The sequence below is a fragment of the Diabrotica undecimpunctata genome, chromosome 3 (genome assembly GCF_040954645.1).
Source record: "Diabrotica undecimpunctata isolate CICGRU chromosome 3, icDiaUnde3, whole genome shotgun sequence".
NCBI classification, from domain to species: domain Eukaryota; kingdom Metazoa; phylum Arthropoda; class Insecta; order Coleoptera; family Chrysomelidae; genus Diabrotica; species Diabrotica undecimpunctata.
The window spans coordinates 45,738,994-45,761,550 of NC_092805.1; the positions used below are offsets into that span (position 1 = coordinate 45,738,994).

A 22,557-nucleotide genomic window follows, 5' to 3' on the forward strand; every position below is an offset into this window, starting at 1 on the left:
GTATCACCAATGCGCAACCTGTGCCATCGGTATTTTTTGACCAATCGGTATAAATTGTGTGCAAATTTTGATGTTTTCCCAAAATTTGGCGTAGAACTGTAATATTATATTATGCTTATTCAAAGTAATCAGAAATATTCACATCACATAGAATAAAGTAGCTGAAGTAATAGAATTCTATTTGTGTTATTTGTTGTGGAGCCGCATCTCTTCGTCCTTCGCAAATGGGAGGCGAGTTTACTCCAGAAAGTGTTGGTTAAATCATATTCGATACCTAATGGATTCCACCGTTACTTGATGGAAATTCATTTTATGTAACAATAAAACACTGAAAACTTTGTTTTCAAAACAAAAAAAATTTCCTTTTTTTACCAAAGTGGAAATTGAAACGTCAATAAACGTACTTTAACCTTTAATTGTGGCTTATTCCCATTTAAATAGTAATTACTCAATCCATAATATTATTTATAAGATCTATATTTTACTTCTTATATTTTTCCTAAATGTTGACACCCACACTATCCGAGGTCAACCTTGTGTTGTCAACAAATGCCCTGATCGAACCCTCGGTGGGAATAGTGTAATCCTTGTTAAATCCTTTTATTAAAATAATATAATTAATGATTCTGGCTGCACTACAATCCTTCCTAATGACATTAAAAAACAAATTAAATAAATTGTTATTTTTTATAGAATTTTTTTCCATATATTATTATCTTTGTAATTCTTATTACATAAGTTACTACAATTTCATTTATTGAGCATCCGTTCAAAAACCAAACAAAATGGGTAAAACTAGCCTTTAGAGCACATTGAGTAATTGAACCTCATTATGTTACTATCGTTAAAAAACAATGTGGATGATTGTTTTTGCTATCCAACATATTTTTTTCGGCAGAAAATAATTATATTAAATATAATTTTAAAAAATTTTCTTCTATATTTTGTTCAACACAATCGAAGGGATTAGTTTAACAAATAGACTTACCACTTCATATCCTGCTGGATTTCTTTTTGTTTTATTAAATGCCCTCTACATAATATATATTTTTCACCAAGTTTTTACTTTGATTTTTGTGTAACTGAGTAATATAGTTTTTAAAAGCTGTTTAGTGCAATATCCAGTGTTACATATAGTTTTTCTGATATTATTATAAATTGATGCCCTAAGAATATAAAAAGTGGTTTAGTGACATAAAAGGATACAACTGCTATTTTAAGATTGCTATTTAACTCTTAATACAATAGCAATAATCTTATATTTCATATATCTACTATTATTTTAACTAATTGAAGTAGACGAAAAATATTGTGTAGGATCATTACTCAACAAATCGAATAAAATACATAATTGGGAACAGAGACTAGCCTTTGATCGAGGACATCCCAAATCCGTATCATTAGAATGACTGGCATCAAGTTTTTTAAGCATGACAGTGGATTCTGTATAAATATAATGAATGGGAAAAAACTGGTGTTAAATTATACATATTACACATTTTTTATAGAAATTGTAAATTCAGATTGCATGTGTAATATACTACCGCTATTTTCTTATGACTTGCAAATTTTTGTTAATAAATTTCAGCATTAGCACGGAATAAATCAAATACCGTAATTTCGGGTGACTTTTGCTTGCCAGGGTGACTTTGGCTCATTTTGGGAAAAATATATTTTAGTAACTAGTGCATATGTACAATATATTATCATGTAAATTTCATTATACCGCACCATCAGTACCATATTAACTTTGGGAAACTTTTAATAAATCACGGTAATACTGGTTATAATAAGAAAAAAATGAATTCTTAAAATATAGATCCTAATAAGGTCGGTTGTTATTTGCAAAGTGGTACAGAATTTAACGGTTCTTGGGTGACTTTGGCCCAGTTTGTTGAATGTTGGATTTTGGTCATGCGTTGGTTCTATATTTAAATTAAAGTAAGTAAATGCTGATTTTTAATTTGAATTTAGCCTTCTAACAACTGCAGAGTTTGTTAACTGTATAGAACTAACGACTTTTTTTAGATGCCCTCAAATTACAAACGTGTTGCTGGTAAAAGAAATTATGGAAATTACACGGCAGACACAGTAGAAAGAGCTCTAGAAGCTATCAGAAATGGAAAAAATAGGCATACAAAACAATATGGTGGTCAAACAATTTTTACAAAAGCTGAAGAGGACGCCTTCACGTCTTATATTTGTAGCTTATCTTTATACGGATTTCCATTGGATCAGACAGATTTACGAAATTTAGTGAAAAATTATTTAGATCGTGATGGTCGAACTATTAAGCAATTTAAAGATAACTTGACAGGAAAACACGGGTTAAATGCTTTCCTTGAACGAAATCCGTTGTTAATGCAACGTTTTGCAAGCAACATCAAACGATCGCGAGCAGAAATCAGTGAAATCACTATAAAAGACTACTTTAACCAATTGCATAATGAACTCGCCGATGTCCCAGCTAACAACATTTGGAACTATGATGAAACAAATTTAAGTGACGACCCCGGCAAAAAGAAAATTTCAACAAAACGTGGAACTAAATATCCTGAGAGAATGATGAATTTTAGTAAATCGGCAACATCAATAATGTTTTGTGGGAATGCGGCTGGAAAAATGCTACCTCCATATGTCGTATATAAATCAAATAAACTGTGGTCGATTTGGGTAGAAAATGGTCCAAATGGAGCACGGTACAACAGATCGAAAAGCGGATGGTTCGACACAGCTTGTTTCGAAGACTGGTTCGCTTTTCTTTTATTGCCAACATTGAAACCCATTCCTGGCATTAAAGTATTAATTGGTGACAATTTATCGTCCCATATATCAATAAAAGTTTTACAGCTTTGTGCAATAGAAAATATTAAATTCGTGTGCCTTCCTGCCAATTCTACGCACCTAACATAGTCATTAGATGTCGCCTACTTTCGACCGATGAAAATAGCCTGGCGAAATATTTTGGTAGAATACAAAACACTGAATGTTAACACTAACCTAATCCCAAAAAGTACCTTTCCCACCCTATTAAAAAAACTGGTTGACATAATTAGTGTAAATGGCGGATAAAATTTTGAAAGGTGGATTTAGAAAGTATGGCATTTTTCCCCTAAACGCAGAAGAAGTATTAACTAGAATTCCAAATTATAAAACTGATGCTACGCAAGTACCTTTGAGAGTAAGTGACGCTGTTTTAAATTTTCTTGCAGAAAAAAAGGGGAGTACAGTCCACAGCTGATGGAGTTGTTAAAAGAAAAAGAAAAAAGTATAAGAGCTGAAGTTGTTAAAAGCCAACAAGAGGCTGCAGTTGCAATAAAAGCTGCTAAGAAGAAGCCAGTAAAAGAAAATGGCACTAAAAGAAAATCAAAAACAAAAACTAGAATGACAGCAAAAAGTAAGATTGGAAAGAAAACTGAACAGGCGAAGAATCAAGCCAATAATCAGATTTGCGAAACAGAGAAAGAAAATCTACAACAAAAAGAGGTCCTCGGAGACGTTAATACCGAAGTTGTACTTAACAGTAGCCTAGATCAAGATATGTCTGGACAAGCGACCATTGCTGCAGCTGGCTATAGTAAAGTGACTAAATATAAGACGGTAAAAAAACACAACGTTTAAATAAAATACAAGATTTTGGACACATTGCAGATACTACGTCTAATTCTGCATCTAATAAGAGCTACAGGAATAATGCTGATCTAGAAAAGCTTTCCATTAGAGTTGGAGACTTCGTAATTGGTCGGATACAATCCGTCCTGAGACGGTGTGTCTACGAGGACTTTATGGACTATGCAAGTCACAGTTACATCCATCGCCTAGAAACCATTCCACTTTCAGACACAAACTACAAAAAAGAACTCAACATACTTAAACAAATAGCAGTCAACAATGGATATGATCACAACATCATCAACAAACTTATCCGCAAAAAACGCCTTAAGACCCTGCAGGAGAATGCGTTCCCCAGAGACCTCACCACCAAGCCCAATTACGTTTCACTCCCATACTATCATGAAAGTCTTTCTGGAGATATTCGAAATCTCATCCAACGGTCGGTTGAAAATATCCATGTTTCATTTAAAGTACCCAACAATTTGGGTCAACACATATCTAATTCCAAAGATTCCATCAATTATATGGATCGGAGTGGAGTGTATAGACTAAAATGTTCAGATTACAATGCCTCTTACATAGGTAGAACATGCAGATCACTATCCTCACGTTCTCTAGAACATATAAAAAGAGAAAATACTTCCACTTTCTCTCAACATCTCAAAGAACACAACCACACCCTTAATATCCCAGAAGACGTTTCACTTATCCACAATATCCCCCAAAAAAATTTCCTTAAATTAGACTTATACGAAGATCTTGAAATTCTCAAAGAAAAACAAAAAAGCCCAAATTGCGTCAATCGTCATGTATCCTTCAATCGAGACTTCCTCCCTCTACATCGTCAACTATTTTCATAACCTTCATCCCCAACTCACTTTTACAAAAATCTTCATTTTTCACTATTCGTTCACCCAATACTCATCTTCTTTAGTCCACTCCAAAAACTTTTCTGTCAACACATCACACTCTCAATCAGTCCTTGGCTCTCTCTATTAAACCCAAACTTCTAGTCCGACCCACTATACCTATTGTTGTCCATGCTTCTTGTCGGCACCTCCAAACTTCATCCCTTTCAAACAAACCTCTCAGTCATCACTTCACTCTTCCACACAACCCCTCCTTAGGGATTGGTAGAGGTTTTCTGAAGATCTCAGCCTTCTGCATTCTTTTCGTATCTCACATTTTTTCAAAAACAATATAATTTTCTTTTTTCACTTAATTTCAACAGAGCCACCTAAAAACCATTTCATTTTCATAATTAAGGTTTATATACACCTGCAAATCATCCAACTTATAACTTATCTCTTTACATTTCTCATGTACCTAGTGTTGCTTTATGACAGATAGGTCCTTTCTCAAGTTATAAGTTGAGTACTATACATACAACACACTACAAAACCATGATCTCAACTTTCTGCATTCTTTCCGTATCTCACATTTTTTCAAAAACAATATAATTTTCTTCTTTCTTCACTTAATTTCAACAGAGCCACCTAAAAACCATTTCATTTTCATAATTAAAGTTTATATACACCTGCAAATCATCCAGCTTATAACTTATCTCTTTACATTTCTCATCTACCTAGTGTTGCTTTATGACAGATAGGTCCTTTCTCAAGTTATAAGTTGAGTACTTTACATACAACATACCACAAAACCATGATCCAACCATCAAATTCTGTTTATTTTATATAATAGCTTAACGAACACCTTAAGACCTTCATATCCATTAAGAATTAAAAAGAAAAAATCCCATAACTTAATTACCAGTAAAGCTGACACCATAATTTTTATTTTACTTAATTTTAACACAGCCAACCCACAACCATTCCATTTTCACATTTCAGATAATTATACACCTGCAACTCATTCAACTTATAACTTATCCTTTTATATTTCCCATGTACCTAGTGTTGCTTATGACAGATAGGGCCTTTCTTAACTTATAAGTTGAGTACTATTCTATTAACATATCACAAAACCATGTCCCAACCATCAAATTTTATTCATTTCACATAATAGTTAATAAAATAAAACTTCCACACCACTTATTTTTTAGGTACCAAATGTTGAAGAAACATAAAGGGCCTAATATTAAAATTTCTATTTCACTACACTACCACACACATGTATAGTTGGTTGCCCAACTATAACCACACAATCTTTTCTCCACATTTCATCTCATATACATAATTTTAAAATAACACTGATGGTTGATACTGTTATATTAATTTAAAAACATTTTTTACTCTAACAATTTTAATTAACGTTGGCTTTTGTCTTAAGTAGACACATACAGTTATATTGACTACTCTGTTATGACTTCCGTCCTAACTTATCAACATTGTCATTTCAATCAGTTGCTTCCATAAAGTCCTCGTAGACACACCGTCTCAGGACTTGCAACTTCAACGTGGAGTCATATGTCGCCATGTTACCTAATCCAACGGTAACTTTAACATCATAAGTATTTATAAGATATAATGTCGAACAAATGTAACTAATTATTTGTTAACGGGTTTTTACCCATATATTTAGTGGCTACATTCATCTACTCCTAGTAAGTATTAACCACACTTTTCTTTAACCTTGGTCAAAATTTTAACTTCATGTTCTTTTTAATTAAGTGGTTACATATTTTCTAGGACACCGATGATGGAATGATGTATTCCGAAAACGTTCTGTCTAACACAGCCCGTTTGGGTTTTTAAATATATACCTTTTACAAAGGATTTTAATTAATTTTTTAGTTTTTTTTGTTTGAAATTTAAATAAAAATTTTTTTAACTAATAAAATGTTTATTTATTATTCATTTTGTAGGGTGACTTAAGCCCAAACACTAATAATCACAGATACTTAATGTAAAATGTAGCTTGAGACAAAGTCACTCGACACCAGCGGGTGACTTTGCACACCACATTTTTATTTTTTTTGTAATAAAGTAAGCGCTTCATTGTGTTTTAGTGTAATTCTTGTAAAAAAGTAGTTAAAGACTCAAATACAAATAAATTAAGAAACATACTTTTATGTATTTAGAATACTGAAATCTACGTTCAAACTTCGAAAGTGAGTCAAAGTCACCCGAAATTACGGTATTTACTTTTTTTTTCTACATTTAAATACAGTTCGTCTAAAAAGTATTTGGAAAATAGACACACACTTATATTTTTTCTGTATATATTTTACTACTTACCAGGAAGCTCGAACTTTCTAGAAAATTGTAAAACGACACTATTAACATATCGTGGAAAATGTACTTATTGTAACATTGTGACAAAATTGTTTGATAAAGTATCATAAAAGATAAACTTGGTTTTCTTATATGTAAATTAAAGTTTTAATTCTCATAACTGCTTTTAACTCATTCATAAATCATGCAATTACTTGTAATTATGAAACCTTAACGCAAAGTCCTATTTATGAAACGGGCTAAAATTCAATAATGCAAAGATGTTAATAAACTGCATAAATATTTCCTTTTAAGAACATTATTACTGATAAAAAGTAAAATTTTAAAATTTGAAAAAATATAATTTGGACATTATTGGGTTAAGTTTCGTCAGCGGCTCAACTATTATGTGCCAATTGGTTTGTTTTCGTATTATATAATTTTTTTTTTAAATGTGTAGTTTGACAAAGTGTGGTTTACCTTTAATAACTTTTTAAATAATGTGACATTGCATGTTAAGGTCTCTACGAAATAAACAAGACAAACACATTAAACAGCCTATACTTTTATTTTATTAGAGACAAATATAATGTTATAATAATTAAGTAAAATTATAAACATCTCAAAATTGTTAAAGAGGCTCCATATCATCTTCATCTTCTTGGGGGTAATTGTTTGTAATTGTTTTATAAATTGTATTGTAATTGTTTCGGTATATGTTAAATTTTGATAAAACACATCACAAACCGACGGTACAAAAGGCAATAGTGCAATTAAGTCATTATATTTTTGTTTTGTGATTGGTAATGGGATTACTGAGACTTCACAAACGTTACTTGCTGTCTTCGATACCTCATGAAATCCACCTCATACATAATTTGATTATTGAAATCGGTCTTATAAAAGAGCTTTTCAATGTATTCTTGTTGGACTTGTAGGAAAACACATGTTGACAGTAGAACAGACTCTTTGTTAACATTCTTTTTTCTACTTTTAAAAAGAGTATTAGGTGATAGTATCTTATCGAACAGCGTTTTGACGTTTTTGAAATCTGCAAGTTCCATATTGTGCACTGTGTATTTACCCGATGTTTACCTAACTATCTGTTGCCAGTCCCATGGTTTTAAAATGGTCAAATTGGAGAGTTTCTTTCTTTTTCTCTTGATCAAAGCATGAACACTGTCTGCTTCCATATGTGTGTGCCCTTTCAGTACAAACTTTTGAGTGATCCTCTTTATCTGAAGATATGTATGCAGTATCTAAAAATGGCACATTTTGTCCATAGAACTTATCGGTCTAAAGAGTGATGTCCTCTACTTGACTACCTGGAATTGTATTGTCAGCCTATTTCAAAATTGACGAGGCAATTTCATTTGCACCACAGGCCCCTTTCAATTCGTTCCACATCATACATTATACAAAAGAATCACTGGCATTATATAATGTAAAATTTAATGTCCAAAACTTTCTTTTGTAGAAACTAATACAATTTTTTGTTAGTGGTGAAGGCAAACATTTTTGCAAATCACCAGATAGTACTTTAATTGAGATTGAGATAGTTGGTGACCCTTTAGCCATTATAAAGTCCAATTGTTTTAAGTTATACCGAGTTTTAGATTCAATTTGGTGAGCAGTATGATTAGCTGTACACTAGTTAGTTCTTCTGCAGTAAGATTATTTTTCAATTGAGCGGTGAATGTACTGCATATATCGCAAGTGTCCATTTCGGCTGGTTTAAACGACAACTTGAAGTCTTTATTAAAAATATCTGCGTACAACCACTTTTTTGCTCTTAGCTTTGGATCCACATGTCTTTCATTGCATTCATCAGTATATAGTTGATACATTTTTTCTAGTGTAAGTTCTGTGCCCAGATAATTTCTCTTGCTCCTTTCTCTGGAATAATGACTCTCGTACTTTCTCTTTTGCCTTTGTTTTCGCTGGTTTACCTATACGTCTCACATCAATCTCGTCTGATTCTGGGCTTTTACCACTTAAGGGCTCATAGGTTTTATCAATATCTGAATCATCATCTCCAAACAAATTATCATCTTCGTCCACTTCCATACCATTACCTTGAAGGTAACTGTAGTGACCAGGTTGTTCTGAAACAAATCCAGCCTTGTAATAATAATTATAGGCAAATTTTGTAGGCTCATAATTAGCCAACACAAAAATAATCCTTATAACCAAAGACCGGAATTTACTGAGCAATTTCCGGTTGAGTTTACCGAAAGTACAAGCTGATTAAAGCCGCAAATGTCAAACATGGAACAAAAAATTTCGGTCTAGCAGTGTTGGCATGTTTTTATATTGTAGATGCTGTATGCTTCAAATATAAAAAGATAAAGATTTAGAAAAGTACATTTTGTTTATATTATGTTATGAATTCTGCAATTTTTGATTTATATAAGACAATTTGACGGTGAAATGAAAATAATGCATTTATTTTACGTGGCGATGATACTATGATACCATGCTATGATCCGACCGAGGGTCGGCACCTCGTTATGAACAAGTAATACTACTTCGGTTATTGTATACTTATCCCTGACCACAAAACTTTTTGATTCTTTGTCCAATTTCTTTGTAAACAAAATACTTAAACCTTATATTCTAAAACTGCTATTTGGGCTATTAACATTATACGTTTAATTATTAAAAATTTATGGTAATATGATCATGATATGTTTTTACTTTAGTGAAAACTAAATAATTGACATATTGACATAATACTTCTGTTAATTAGAATAAATCATTTTAAGGTTTTTAAAATGTAACTGGTTTGTTGCTTATTAAGCTGCCTTTATATTGCACATAATAATTTATTACTTATATGATTACACTCTATTGAATATTTACAAACATTTTATTTACTGCTTAAGAATTTTTTGATCTGATATAAAAACATATATATTTTATTAATAACAGTTATTTTTAGACTAACATTTTATAACTATAAACTCCTTTATAAACTCCTTTATATAACTATAAAATCCTTTATATGCTTCTTTCGAGCAGGGAAGATGTATGTTCCCTTTATATGAAATCCTATTAGATCTAGTTATGGCAAGAGGGATGGTACAGGAACTCGTTGTGGCTACAGAAAGTGTAGGTTTAAATATAAATATCTCGAAAACAAAAATCATGACCAATTTGGTACCCAACCAGAACATCAGTATTGGTGGGAAAGAAATAGAACTCGTAGATAGATATAAATACATGGGACATGAAATTATGATTGGCAGGGATAACCAGACTCATGAACTGAAGAGAAGAATCGGCCTTGGGTGGGCAGCATTTGGAAAACTGAGAGAAACTTTTAAAAGTGAGCTGCCCATATGCCTAAAGAGAAAGGTATTTGATCAGTGCGTCCTCCCAGTCTTGACGTACGGAGCAGAAACACTTACCTTAACAAAAGCAGCAGCTACAAAACTGAGAGTCACGCAGAAAAGAATGGAGCGGTCCATGTTAGGAATAACTCTTCGAGACAGAATAACCAACGAAGACATCAGGAGACGAACCGGAGTGAATGACATCATCGAGAAGATAGCCAGACTAAAATGGATATGGGCAGGACACATAGCCAGAATGACAGATGGGCGATAGACAAAGAGGTTATTGGAATGGAGGTCAAGGGAAGACAAGAGAAGCGTCGGTCGACCACCTACAAGATGGACTGACGATTTAAGAAGACTCAATAAAAACTGGATGAGAGCGGCGCAAGATAGACGGGGTTGGAAACATGAGGAAGAGGCCTATGTTCAGCAGTGGACTCTTGACGCTGGATGATGAATATTAGACTACAATAGTCCAGTCGTCAGAGAGTTGACCCTTTAAAATAATACGAACCAAAAGTTTACCACTTTTACCCCCGAGCTACGAACGTAGAATAAATGTTTTAAATAAAAAATATAGCTGAGATAATTTAAACAAAAATGTTTATTAGCATTTTTTGTATAGAATGAACCGTTCTCCTAGAGAAAACGCTTGAAGCGACCGTCAATTTTGCATGTCAGTTACTTGCGCGAATTATGAATGTTCTTGGGAAAAACACTTTTTTAAAAACTGAACTTCACAATTAAAACTTTTATTTCGACTTACACAGATTTTAGTAACAACAATAATAATTTAAATCAGACTATATTTTAAATCAGACTAAAAAATATTGATTTTAACATGGTGTTTTTATAATTTATTAATTGCTGATCTTGCTGTTCAATACGTCGCAATTTAGTCCAGAATGTTCAAGCGGTAGCCCCGTGTTGGAATCCACGTGGTGGAACTTACTGGATGGTAGCGGTCATTGTACTGTAACTACTCCATCCCCTGAAGAAGTTTTGTGAGGGACGAACAGAACTGTTGAGTTGGCCTCTTCTGGAATTTTGTCTTTAGAGTTGGGTTTTTTGTTATTTGTTTTATACCTGTAACATATATAGAGGCAGATTATTGTAATAAAGATATATAAAGGAGTCATCCAAAAAATGGTTATGGCTATGGTTCCATAATTTCGGATTAATTGTCTCTAGATGTTCATCTTTCTTAGAGAGTTCATGCAGTTTGTCTAAGGGGATGTGATGTATCCTTAATGGTTTGAATTTAATCGCTGTTTGAATATCTATGGTCCTTATTTTGGGAAGCATTAGCGGTTGCTCTGGGATGGTTGTCCTTGAATTTATGTAACTCTGGATTGGGGTTTTGAATTTGTATCTGGGCGGAAGATTGATGAGATAAGTTTCTTTTAGGCCCAAAATTTTGTTGTAGAACATCGAGTTGTAATTTCGGTTGATTAGGGGACATAGTACTTCCAAATATTGAAAGGATTTTTTTTTTGTTTATGAGGAGACATGGTTCAGGAGGAATGATTGTAGTAGAATTTGCGGTAGGTATACAAAATAAATGATAATAAGTAAAGGAATTAAGATGTAGGACAAGAAAATGAAGGATAAATATAATACACGAAAAAGGTAATGGCTAAGTCCATTTTGAACTGCTGTGGTCTTTGCGTCGTACTGGTTTCAATTCTGTCCAATTCTTCTTTTATTGGTAGTACTTTGAAAAAGTATATGAAATCGTGTGTACTAGTATGAATCTTTGCTTGTCCCAGGTTGAGGGGACTTATTCCTGGGTTGTCTTTCAGGTCCTTGATCGTCTGTTTTTCTCTCATCGTCAGGGTGATCCTGTGCGGACGGTTTAGGATTAGTTTTTGATTTAGGTTGATGTTTTTAGTTTTTCTTGTGAACTGTAGTTTTTGATGTTTTTACAGTCACTTTGTTATTTCTTTTTATATGTTTTGCGGAATATCGCGGAAGTAATTTATTTCTGGTAACTGTTTTCCGTGTGTAGATTTTTGTACTTGGTTTATACGTAATAGGGTCTTGTCTCGATTTATTTCTATTTTCAATGACTTTATTTTTATTCTCTTGTATTTGCTGGTCTTGTTTTTGCTGGAACATCCTACTGACTGCGCTAATTATGAATGTTCTTGGGAAAAACACTTTTTTAAAAACTGAACTTTACAATTAAAACTTTTATTTCGACTTACAAAGATTTTAGTAACAACAATAATAATTTAAATCAGACTATATTTTAAATCAGACTATATTTTAAATCAGACTAAAAAATATTGATTTTAACATGGTGTTTTTATAATTTATTAATTGCTGATCTTGCTGTTCAATACGTCGCAATTTAGTCCAGAATGTTCAAGCGGTAGCCCCGTGTTGGAATCCACGTGGTGGAACTTACTGGATGGTAGCGGTCATTGTACTGTAACTCGCGAAATCAATGTTCAATAAAATGTATATCAGCTCGACGATAAAAATTCAATATCTTTTGATCCAAATGTCCCATCGACAAAAATTAAGATGCGTTTTAAAGGCAAAGGGAGTAGCTTTCGTATGCAAGTTTTGAATTTCACCGAGAATGAATACAGTTTTTATAAAGGTGTTAAATAAATTAACGTTGCGTGATTTTTGCCATTTTTTACGATTCTCGTGAGATCAATAAAATTGATAACTTTCATTAACCAGTTGTAGTAAAATTGTCATTTTTAGAGATCATTCTTTAAAAATTACGAATCTTTAGAAGTTTCAATTTTCAGTTGTGGTACCAAATATACGGCATTTGAAATATAAATAAAAAACACAGAATTTAATGTTTTACATTACAAACGATCATACGCCACGAGAAATGCATTTAACAAGACAGTTTTGGATGCAGTTTATTGTAGAACCTTTGTTCTTTTAAAAAACGTACTAGTGTAATTGAAAAAAGAGTTTTAAAATGTTTTAGATCGTTTGTTATGTGAAAGTTTAAATCCAGCGTTTTTTAAGCATATTTCAAATTTTCCATATTTGTTACCAAAATTCAAAACTAAAATTACATGCTATAGGTTTTAAAGTATAGGCTCTAGTAATCAAAACTTAATAGTGGCTAGTCAATGAAAGGGAGAAATTATATAGATCTCATAAGAATCATAAAAAATGGCAACAATCGCGCTAAGTTTATTTGCGGCAAAATACAAAAACTGCAAACGAAAGCTCAACTCTCTACCTTTAAAACAAATTTTGATTTTTGTCGATAGGACACTTGAATCAAAATATACCGAATTTTTATCGTCGAGCTGATACAAATTTTATTGAACGTTACATTCTACACTAAAATACTAATAAACATTTTTATTTAAAATTATCTCAGCTACATTTTTATTTGAAAAATTTTTGTCTATGGTGTAGATATTCTTGGTAAATCGATTTTTTTGCTTTTTTACCAAGCTGCGATGGGGATTTTAGGGGGAAGCCCGGGGTTAAAAGTGGTAAACTTTTTTGCATCTTTTTTGGGATCCAAAAATTAATATTCTTTGCAAAATTTAGCTTGTTCGTATGATTTTTAAGGCTCAACTTTCTGAATACTGGACTCTTTAAACAAAACATATTAACACCTGGTTATCTGAAGGTGCTTTGCTCCTACTGTAGCGCGCAACTGGTTTTGCGTTCAAAGAAGTATGCTAATACGTTACCTTAAAGGTGCAGAAACCCCCAATGTAGACTTCACCAGAAACTAGTTAATTTAAATCAAAAGTTTTATGAGTACCATTCCCATCGAATCTTCGGAATTGTTCCCACTGCTACCGGAGTCTGCACACAGACTGAGTCTGGATTGAAAAATCTGACAGACGCATAATTTATTAGAAGTGTACAAAGATAAGCTAAAAAGTTTCTTTTGAATTTATTTGAAATCTGTAAACCTATCACAAATTATGTAGGTTTAGAAAAAATGTTCCATAATTACCATTTATGTATAGTTACACTTAGTATAGCAAGTTACTAATATCCATATCTTTTATTTTTAGGTTTCGACAATATTGATCGGTTTCAAGGTTTTGACCTGGCAACCGCCAAGATGATCCTAAAAAGTCTTGCAGAGTTTCATGCCATACCAGTTGCAATAAAAGTAAAAGATACTAAGACATTCGAAAAGAACATTAAGGCGTTTATGTCTTGTAATTTCCCTAGTCCTCCAAAACCGCCAGTAGAGTACATTTTTGAAATAATTTATAATGTACTGCAAGATGAGTCATATAAAAAATTTATTCCAAAGATTCAGGAATCTTTTAAAAAATTTTCATTACTATGTGACGAGTTTCGCGAACCATTTGCTACCATAACACATAGAGATTTATGGGTGAACAACATTATGGTTAAACAAGTTGAAAATACCACAGAAGAAGTTAAGATTGTAGATTTTCAACTCTACAGTTACGACTCGCCTGCTGCAGATATATTTTTCTTCCTGTTCTCAAGCGTCAATTTTGATGTTTTGAAGAATCACGTAGATGATCTCTTCAAATATTACCAACAACACTTCCAAAAAACATTGAAGGATCTTGATTGCGATCTAGATTTTTCTTACGAGAAGTTTATAGAAGAATTAAGTTTAGCTACTCGTTGGGAACTGGCTCATACAATTTTTTTTGTATGCTTTGTGATAAATGGTCCAAAAGGTGGTCTTCCAATGCCAAAAGACGTAAATGAGAAACCAGATGTTTCTAAAATAAAGATTCCTGATTTTGTAGCAGACAGAATTAAGTGGATACTTAGTGAATGTGATAGAAGAAATTGGTTAAAATTTTAAGGATGTAGCTCCATTATCATAAATATTTTTTAATTACCTCTAATAGTAGCAAAGGCGAAAATATGTGGTGCTATTTATTTTTAGAATAATATAAAGACATTAAAATTGTTACTTATAAACAAAATTTGTAAATTTATGGCAAAATATATTTATTAACTGAAAATCAAAGGTAGTTTTTTATTTAAAAGTTTAGGTGACGTTAATTTCCATATATTTGAATATAAATATTATATTTATATTGGAAGAAGCCACAATTGATTGAAATATAAATTACATTTTATATTAGTTTTTGATTTCCACTCCAGAAATCGCTAAAAAAAAAGAAAGAATTTTAAATTAAAATAAGGAAACCATTACACTATTACACCTGATGTATATTAGTTAGCTTTTACCAAAATTTGACAGACGATTTACCCGGGACTCGATCTTGCAGGTAGATAAGCTATGTTTTGATTTTATAATAATTCTGAGGTTGGTGTTGTACTTTGGAGTCGACATCAAACTCTGATTTGTTATGTGTTTATATGTAAATGTGTTGTGTATTATGTATGTATAGATGTTGTGTCTCTGACTATATATTAATTTAATATTATTGATATATTCTTGTTGCTGACTTATTATATTAGTATTGGCAAGCAGAGTCTGCTACATTCTGTTTATAGATTTGCTCCACATTTTCTTCATTAAGTAAGATGAAAGGATCACGAAAACCGACTTCACAACCATATAAACAGGGAAGTGTTAAAACTGTTAAATAATGAAGACCTAGTCCGCAGGTTCAAACGTATCAAGCCTTTTGAAATTGTGTGATGGTGATAAATCTACATGGTGGTCTTTAAGTAATTGTACAAACAGAAACCTTAGATTCTGCACTTTAACATATTAAGATTTAAGCCAACTTGCTTTAATAAAATGTTGATATTAAGAAAGATACAGGGTTTTAAAGTGGAAATTTAAAATTTTATTTTTCGCTATAACTTTTACGTTTGTAAATATTTTTGGACAAAAATTTACAGTTGGATGTTTTTGAGTGGGATAAATTATAATTTTATACATATTTTAATGTTACTGATAGAGGCCGCCACATATGCCACATGTGTGGCATAAATTTGCGCTTAACTTTTTTGCTCTTTAACTCTATTTGTGTTAAAAAATATTAAAGATACATTATTTTTACAAAGAAAAGGTAGCTGCATAATAATCCTTAGTTTGATATTTGTGCGGTAAAGTACAAAAAGAGAAAAGGAGAAAAGATTCTTCATCTTCTTCTTTAGGTGCCGTGACCGTATTCAGACGTTGGCCGTCATCATGTTTACAATTTCCCTTTTCTATCGCTTCTTAAGTTTCTATAATGGTGTTGTGTTACTTTTTCTCTATTGTAAAATGCTAAAAACCCAAAATATTTAGTTTATGCAAGATGGTACACCACCACATTCAAGAGAGAAGGCAGTTAGAACATACTTAATTACAACTTTTCTGAACGTTGGATTGGTCGTGGTAGTCATATTCCTTGGCAATCTTGTGAGATATTAATATAATCATTCGATTTATAAAAAATCCGAAAAGAATACTTATTATTTATTACGTGAATTGTTTACACATTTTTATTAGGAAAAATAGAAACTAGAGTACATGTATTGAATAACACATATGTGTCTTGTTTCATAATACTTTTGCTACAAATCTAACCTTAAAGACTCATCATTTTTACAAATACAGCATCGTTGGCCTAATAACCGATATTGTTATAAATATAATAAACATACAGGCAATTTAGTTCAGCATAATATTAGTTCGTTAGTAAATCATAATAGTCCATTTGTTCGAGATGTAATTATAGTTACTCGTAAGCTGTAACGTAATCATATGAATAAGTAATTTCATCGATAGATTATTCCGTGTGTATATAAGTAACAAATGAACAAGATATATTACAGTTTAATACATTATTTAACCTCTGCGACAAATAAGATGTAGTTTCATAATATACCATAAGATTTGGATATGTATCCAAAAGAATATATTCATCCATTATACATTATAGCCACCATTATAGAATTTAATCCGCTTGATTTTGGTGTATTAAAATATTAAGCCATCGGTTAAAATTAAATGAACTAGTGTTCTTACCGTTTTTCTTGTAGTTTTTGTTTCGTTTCTCTCGTTTAGTTGTTAATCTTTAATGTTAAGTTATCGTAGAGTTTTTATAACATCTATAAAAAAATCCTACAAATTGTTTTTTGAACTGATGATGCTTTTAAAAATAAAAGCGAAACATATTCGAATAAATCAATAAAGTAGTTGACGACTTTTATTTGCCATTGAAGCGTCTTTGCCATTCCTTGATGTTCTTATTCAGAAAAATCCACCTCACAGTTTTTCCTATTCCGTGTACCGGAAACCCACTCATACAAACCGCTATCTCAATGCCCAGTCACATCATCACCCCGCCCAACTTAATTCAGTCATCAACACTCTTATTTCCCGTTCCATAAGACTTAGCGACAACAATCACAGGTCATCCGAAATCAATTCAATAAGACAAACACTCCTACAAAACGGCTACCACAAAACCCAAATCAATAGAAGCATTCAAAAACTTCTAAACCCCATTCCATCCAAAAAAGAAACCTTGCCGCCGGATCAACCCAAAATCTTTCTACCTTTTATTAAAGGTGTCACTGACAAGATCAGTAGAACTCTTATCCCTCTTAATATCAAAACCATCTTCACCACTCACTCCAAATTGTCCAATCTCGTTAGATCCGTAAAAGACCAAATCCCCAATGAAGACCATGGTGTCTACGAGATACCTTGTTCCAGTTGCCCACGTACATACGTAGGACAGACAAACCGACGAATCCATAACCGTATTTACGAACATTCTCTATCAGTCAAACATTCCGATACCACTTCAGCCCTAGCCCAACATCATATTCAGACAGGCCACAAAATAGATTTCGAAAAAGCAAAAACCATCGCTCCTATCCGCTCATTAAAAGCGAGAATCATTCGTGAAGCTATCGAAATCGAAAAACGGCCTCACAGCTTGAACACGCGCGATGACGCGAAACGATTGCCGGCAACATGGCGACCCCTTCTTCAGCGACCTCCCGCCCACACCGCTCAGGCCACGTCAGTTCAGACCACGTCAGCGCATACCGTTCCCGCGCATACAGCGAGTATAAAAGCAGCCACACAGGGTAAGACCGGTTGTCACTCGACACTGGGGAGTAGGCAGATTGAGACCTCAGTGCCGAGAGACAGTTCTTGCAATATAGAACACGATACTGGTACGTCTCGAGTGAGGGGAGTAGGCAGATTGAGACCCCGAACTCGAACCGAACCGTATCCCTCTTGATAATGGCTCCAAAATGGGTGCCGAAACGTCGAGTTTTAAATTCTCAACGCGGTTCTTCCCGAGAACTCAGTAATTTTCATATATATATATATATATATATATATATATATATATATATATATATATTTATATATATATATATATATATATATATATATATATATATATATATATATATATATATATATATATATATATTTAAATAGTACCAAACATAAACAAGTTGATCAAATAGTTTACTTTGGATATCGGTTAAACTTACAAAGAGTCATAGTGAAATTATATCCAGAATTGAGCAGGCCAGAGCCGCTTTTAAAAGGATATCCAAGGTATCATGCAACAGGGACCTATAATTGGCATTGCGGAACAGTGTACTTCGCTGTTACGTGTTTTCGGTCTTACTTTATGGTTTCGAGTCTTCAACTGTAAATGATTTAAATTGCCTTGAGGCTTTTTAAATGTGTTGCTATAAAGGAATTTTTAAAAGCTTCTTGCATAGTCTGAGAACCACTTGTCAATAATTACCCCAGAATGCAAAAGATAAGGGCTTTTAAAGGATCAGCTTCCTGAAACCTGATCTAATTTATTGCACTTTTCTAGAAGAGGACGCATACGCAATGTTATATAAAGAGCTTTGATGACAACTTTAAAGATTACGAATAATCTAATTTAGTACGGTGGAGTTGACATTCAAAAGATTCTCAGACCATCGCCCCGTACCACCTCTACTTAAGCGGGATTTATTCCTACGAAGAGGGCAGAATCAAACAAAAACTCGAGGCGTAAATATCTACAGTTTAGCGTCGAAGATTTCTTTTTTCTCCGCCGTCGCGATGAGCTCCGACGCTGTTCTCCTTGTTGACAACTATAACATCTCTAAAATGGTAAGTGCATCTCTTTAAAATTGATGATAGTTTATGAGTTATGCCAATCGATTTTTTCTTATTTACAATCATATATTTCTTTTCACTTTTAACGTCTCTAATTGACTAACTAGGTATTTCTTTATTACCTACGTAAAAACTCGATGTCATTTATAAACAATAAATTCAACAAGTTTGAAGATAGGAAACAAGATATCACCGCAAGCAGTTCAGAAACGCTTACACGAAGTGATTTAAAGGTGACAGCAATACCATATGTAAAGGGCTTATTAGGAAAACTAAAAAGGATTGGAAATAAATACATCACAATTGTAACCAACAAAGTAACCAATACTGAGATCCATTCTGTCCAAAACTAAACCTAACAACATACTAGAGAGATCATAGAACTGCGTCTATAAAATATCCTGTAAATGCAACAATAAGTAGGTGGGAGAGACCGCAAGACCAATAACAGTTAGGTTAAATGAGCATGAAATATACTTCAAATACAAAAACTTCAATAGATACCAGATACGAAAACATGCCTTGGACAATGAATACAAAGTACAATAAAAAGACGCATCAATAATAATAAAAGAGACAAACAATTAATTAAAAAACAGCTTTCATTTAACTTCTTCTAGTGCCGACTCCACTAATAAAGTGAGTTTAACCCGGTCCAGCTGCGAATGTTTTTCAGCTAGGATATTTGTCGTCTACCAGGACTACTTTTTTCTTGGATTTTACCCATCATAATCGGCTGCAACAACTCGTACTTTTTATTTCTAAGTATGTGCCCCAAATATGCTGTCTTTCTTCTTTTAATGTTGGTCAAAAGTTCTCTGTCTCTTCCCATTCTGTGCAACACTATTTCGTTCGTAATATGAGCGGTCCATTATATTTTCAAAATTTTCTTCAAAGCCACATCTCAAAAACTTCCAGTTTTCTCATTAGGTTGACACTAACAGTCCAAGCTTTGGCACCATAAAGAAAAATAAAGTGGATATAACACTTTATTATACGATATCGGATTTGCAGTTTGACACTTTGGTTACTTAGAAATTTCCTCATCTTCGAAAAAGCTTCTCTTTGAGACCAGCTGCTTATTTTACCTTTCTATGCATATTAAATGTATTTTGTTTTTATTCCAATAACTCTATCTATTCACACTGTTTTTAACCCATTTTCTTTGGAATTTCATATTTTGGTGCTTATTTGTCTCTAAATATTTTTGTACATTCTTTTGTTGTTAGATTGTTGTTAGATTTTCATGTTTTTTCCATGAGTTGCAGTATATTGTCATTCATCCAACTTTTTTTCTTCTCTTTCTTTTCTTTTATATATTCTTCTCTGATCTTGTAAAAGGTTTCATATATATTCTGGAGTGGTTCTTCTGGATTATATGTTTGCGTCATGCTACTTAGCTTTTCTGAAAGAATCTTTTATTTTTTGCATATCACATTTTTTGTTACTACCCTTTTTGTTACCTTTTTAAATCTAAATCTAAATTTACTAATGATAGGAACATGATCTGACGATATGTTAGCACGGGGGTAACTTTTAACTGATAAGCATCCACTACGGAATTTCTTGTTCACCATTATGTAATCAATTTTATTCCGTATTATGTTTTCTGGTTGATCTTGCAGAAAGACCAAAGTATACAAACATTTTGCTTATAGTTTGAAGATCGTATACAGTATTGTAAATTATTTTTTCTCTACAAATAGTTTTAATCTTTATCCCCTTTTCCCTTTTCTTTCTTTTCCCTAGACCAAAATCACCAATGAACTTTCCTCTTTTCCTTTTACCAATTTTCGCATTTAAGTCATCCATAATAATAGTTATGGCAAATATTGTGTTGTGCTACCCAATTATCCTTGGTCAATGCATTCGAATCGTATAGTTTCATAATGCACGTTAATTCTGCTACAAGAATTACTAAAACAACATCCACCATAATTAATTATATTGTCGCAGATTTCTCACCCCTTGTTGTACGCTCTACAATTAATAATGCAGGACTATTTGATTATTAAGCAGTATATGCCAAGTTTAACACTCTTAATAAACAATTCTCGAAAACCTAACGTTTAGGTAGAATTTTGTCCGCTAAGAACTTATGTAAATTCCAAAATGTCTAATTGACATTTGTATGGTACTTTCTCTTTGTGGAGGTAAACTATAATTTCACTGATTTTCTAGATAGGCTTGTCCGTATTTTCAATAAGGCATTTCCTTTAATTACAATTAAGTCAAAGCATCACAAATCCTGGACTATCAAAAGGATCCGCATATCAGCCAAAAATATGCGTTCACTACTGTACATCAAGAAATTTACTACCAACGTCTTTGTCACTGAATATCGAGAAAGAAAAACCTATCTAAAATTTATCAAAACAGCTAAAAAAAATTACTATCAGAATCATCTGCGAAACTCTAAAAATGTTTCAAGAGAAACTTGGTCCATAATAAACAACCTTCGAAATAAAACTAACACAGTTCAAACATTTTCTCTTCCAAACCCTAAAAATCTAAATGAATACATTATTATTGTGAGTAAAAATATGAGTAAAAATATGACATCAACTATTTCGTCACAACAAGAACCTATTTCCTATCTCCCCAATTTAAAAAAGGTCTCGAATTCATTCTTTATAAAACCAGTTGATAAATCTGAACTGATCCAAACAATCAGTAGTATTAAAAGCAAATCTTCCTGTAGTACTGATGGACTATCCATAAAAATCTTCCTAAATCTCCCAAAAAAATGTGTTGGAAGTCCTGGTCTCACTAATTAACGATTCCTTTGAAAAAGATATATTTCTAGAGTCCCTAAAGATAGTCACTATTATTCCTCTTTATAAGGGTGGTAAAAAATGTAATATCTGCAACTATAGACCTAGTGGCTTACCACCGGTCCTATCCAAAATTTTATAAGTCTCTCAATAAGCCGGACTTATGTCCTTTCTCGTTGGAAACAATATTTTATCACAAAGTCAGTTCGACTTTTTATCTAATAAATATACCAGCGACTTAATAAAAATGTACTTTTCTGTACTACATGAAGTCTATTAAGCACTAAACAATAATCTTTATATTGCCACTGTTTTTTATGACTATGTCAAAGCTTTTGATTGTGTAAATCACGATATTTTGATAAAAAAAATCTAAATTTCTACGGAATTTGAGGTATTTCTTTGAATTGGTTCCAATCTTACTTGAGAAATAGCAAATAACTAGTTAGAGCAAATGATACTCACTCTAACATCACTAACTTAAAAATCGATGGAATTTTTTTTGCTGATGATACCAGTATTAGCTGGAGGAACTCAAATATTGCAACCCTTCATGCAATTAATCTTCTGATCTAGTTAAAACAAAAACCTGGTCCGAACCTAATTTA

General features: G+C 32.6%; 1 protein-coding gene across 1 annotated transcript in view; it reads left to right on the forward strand.

Moving 5' to 3' along the window:
- The window catches only part of LOC140436763 (uncharacterized), a 29,673-nt gene extending 14,581 nt beyond the window's left edge, over window positions 1-15,092 (forward strand). Inside the window, exon 2 of the mRNA XM_072525846.1 lies at window positions 14,143-15,092. Within this exon, the coding sequence (XP_072381947.1) occupies window positions 14,143-14,924 (782 nt within the window). The 3' untranslated portion in view covers window positions 14,925-15,092. The remainder of the gene's footprint in view (window positions 1-14,142) is intronic.
- The last annotated feature ends 7,465 nt before the right edge of the window (window positions 15,093-22,557 follow it).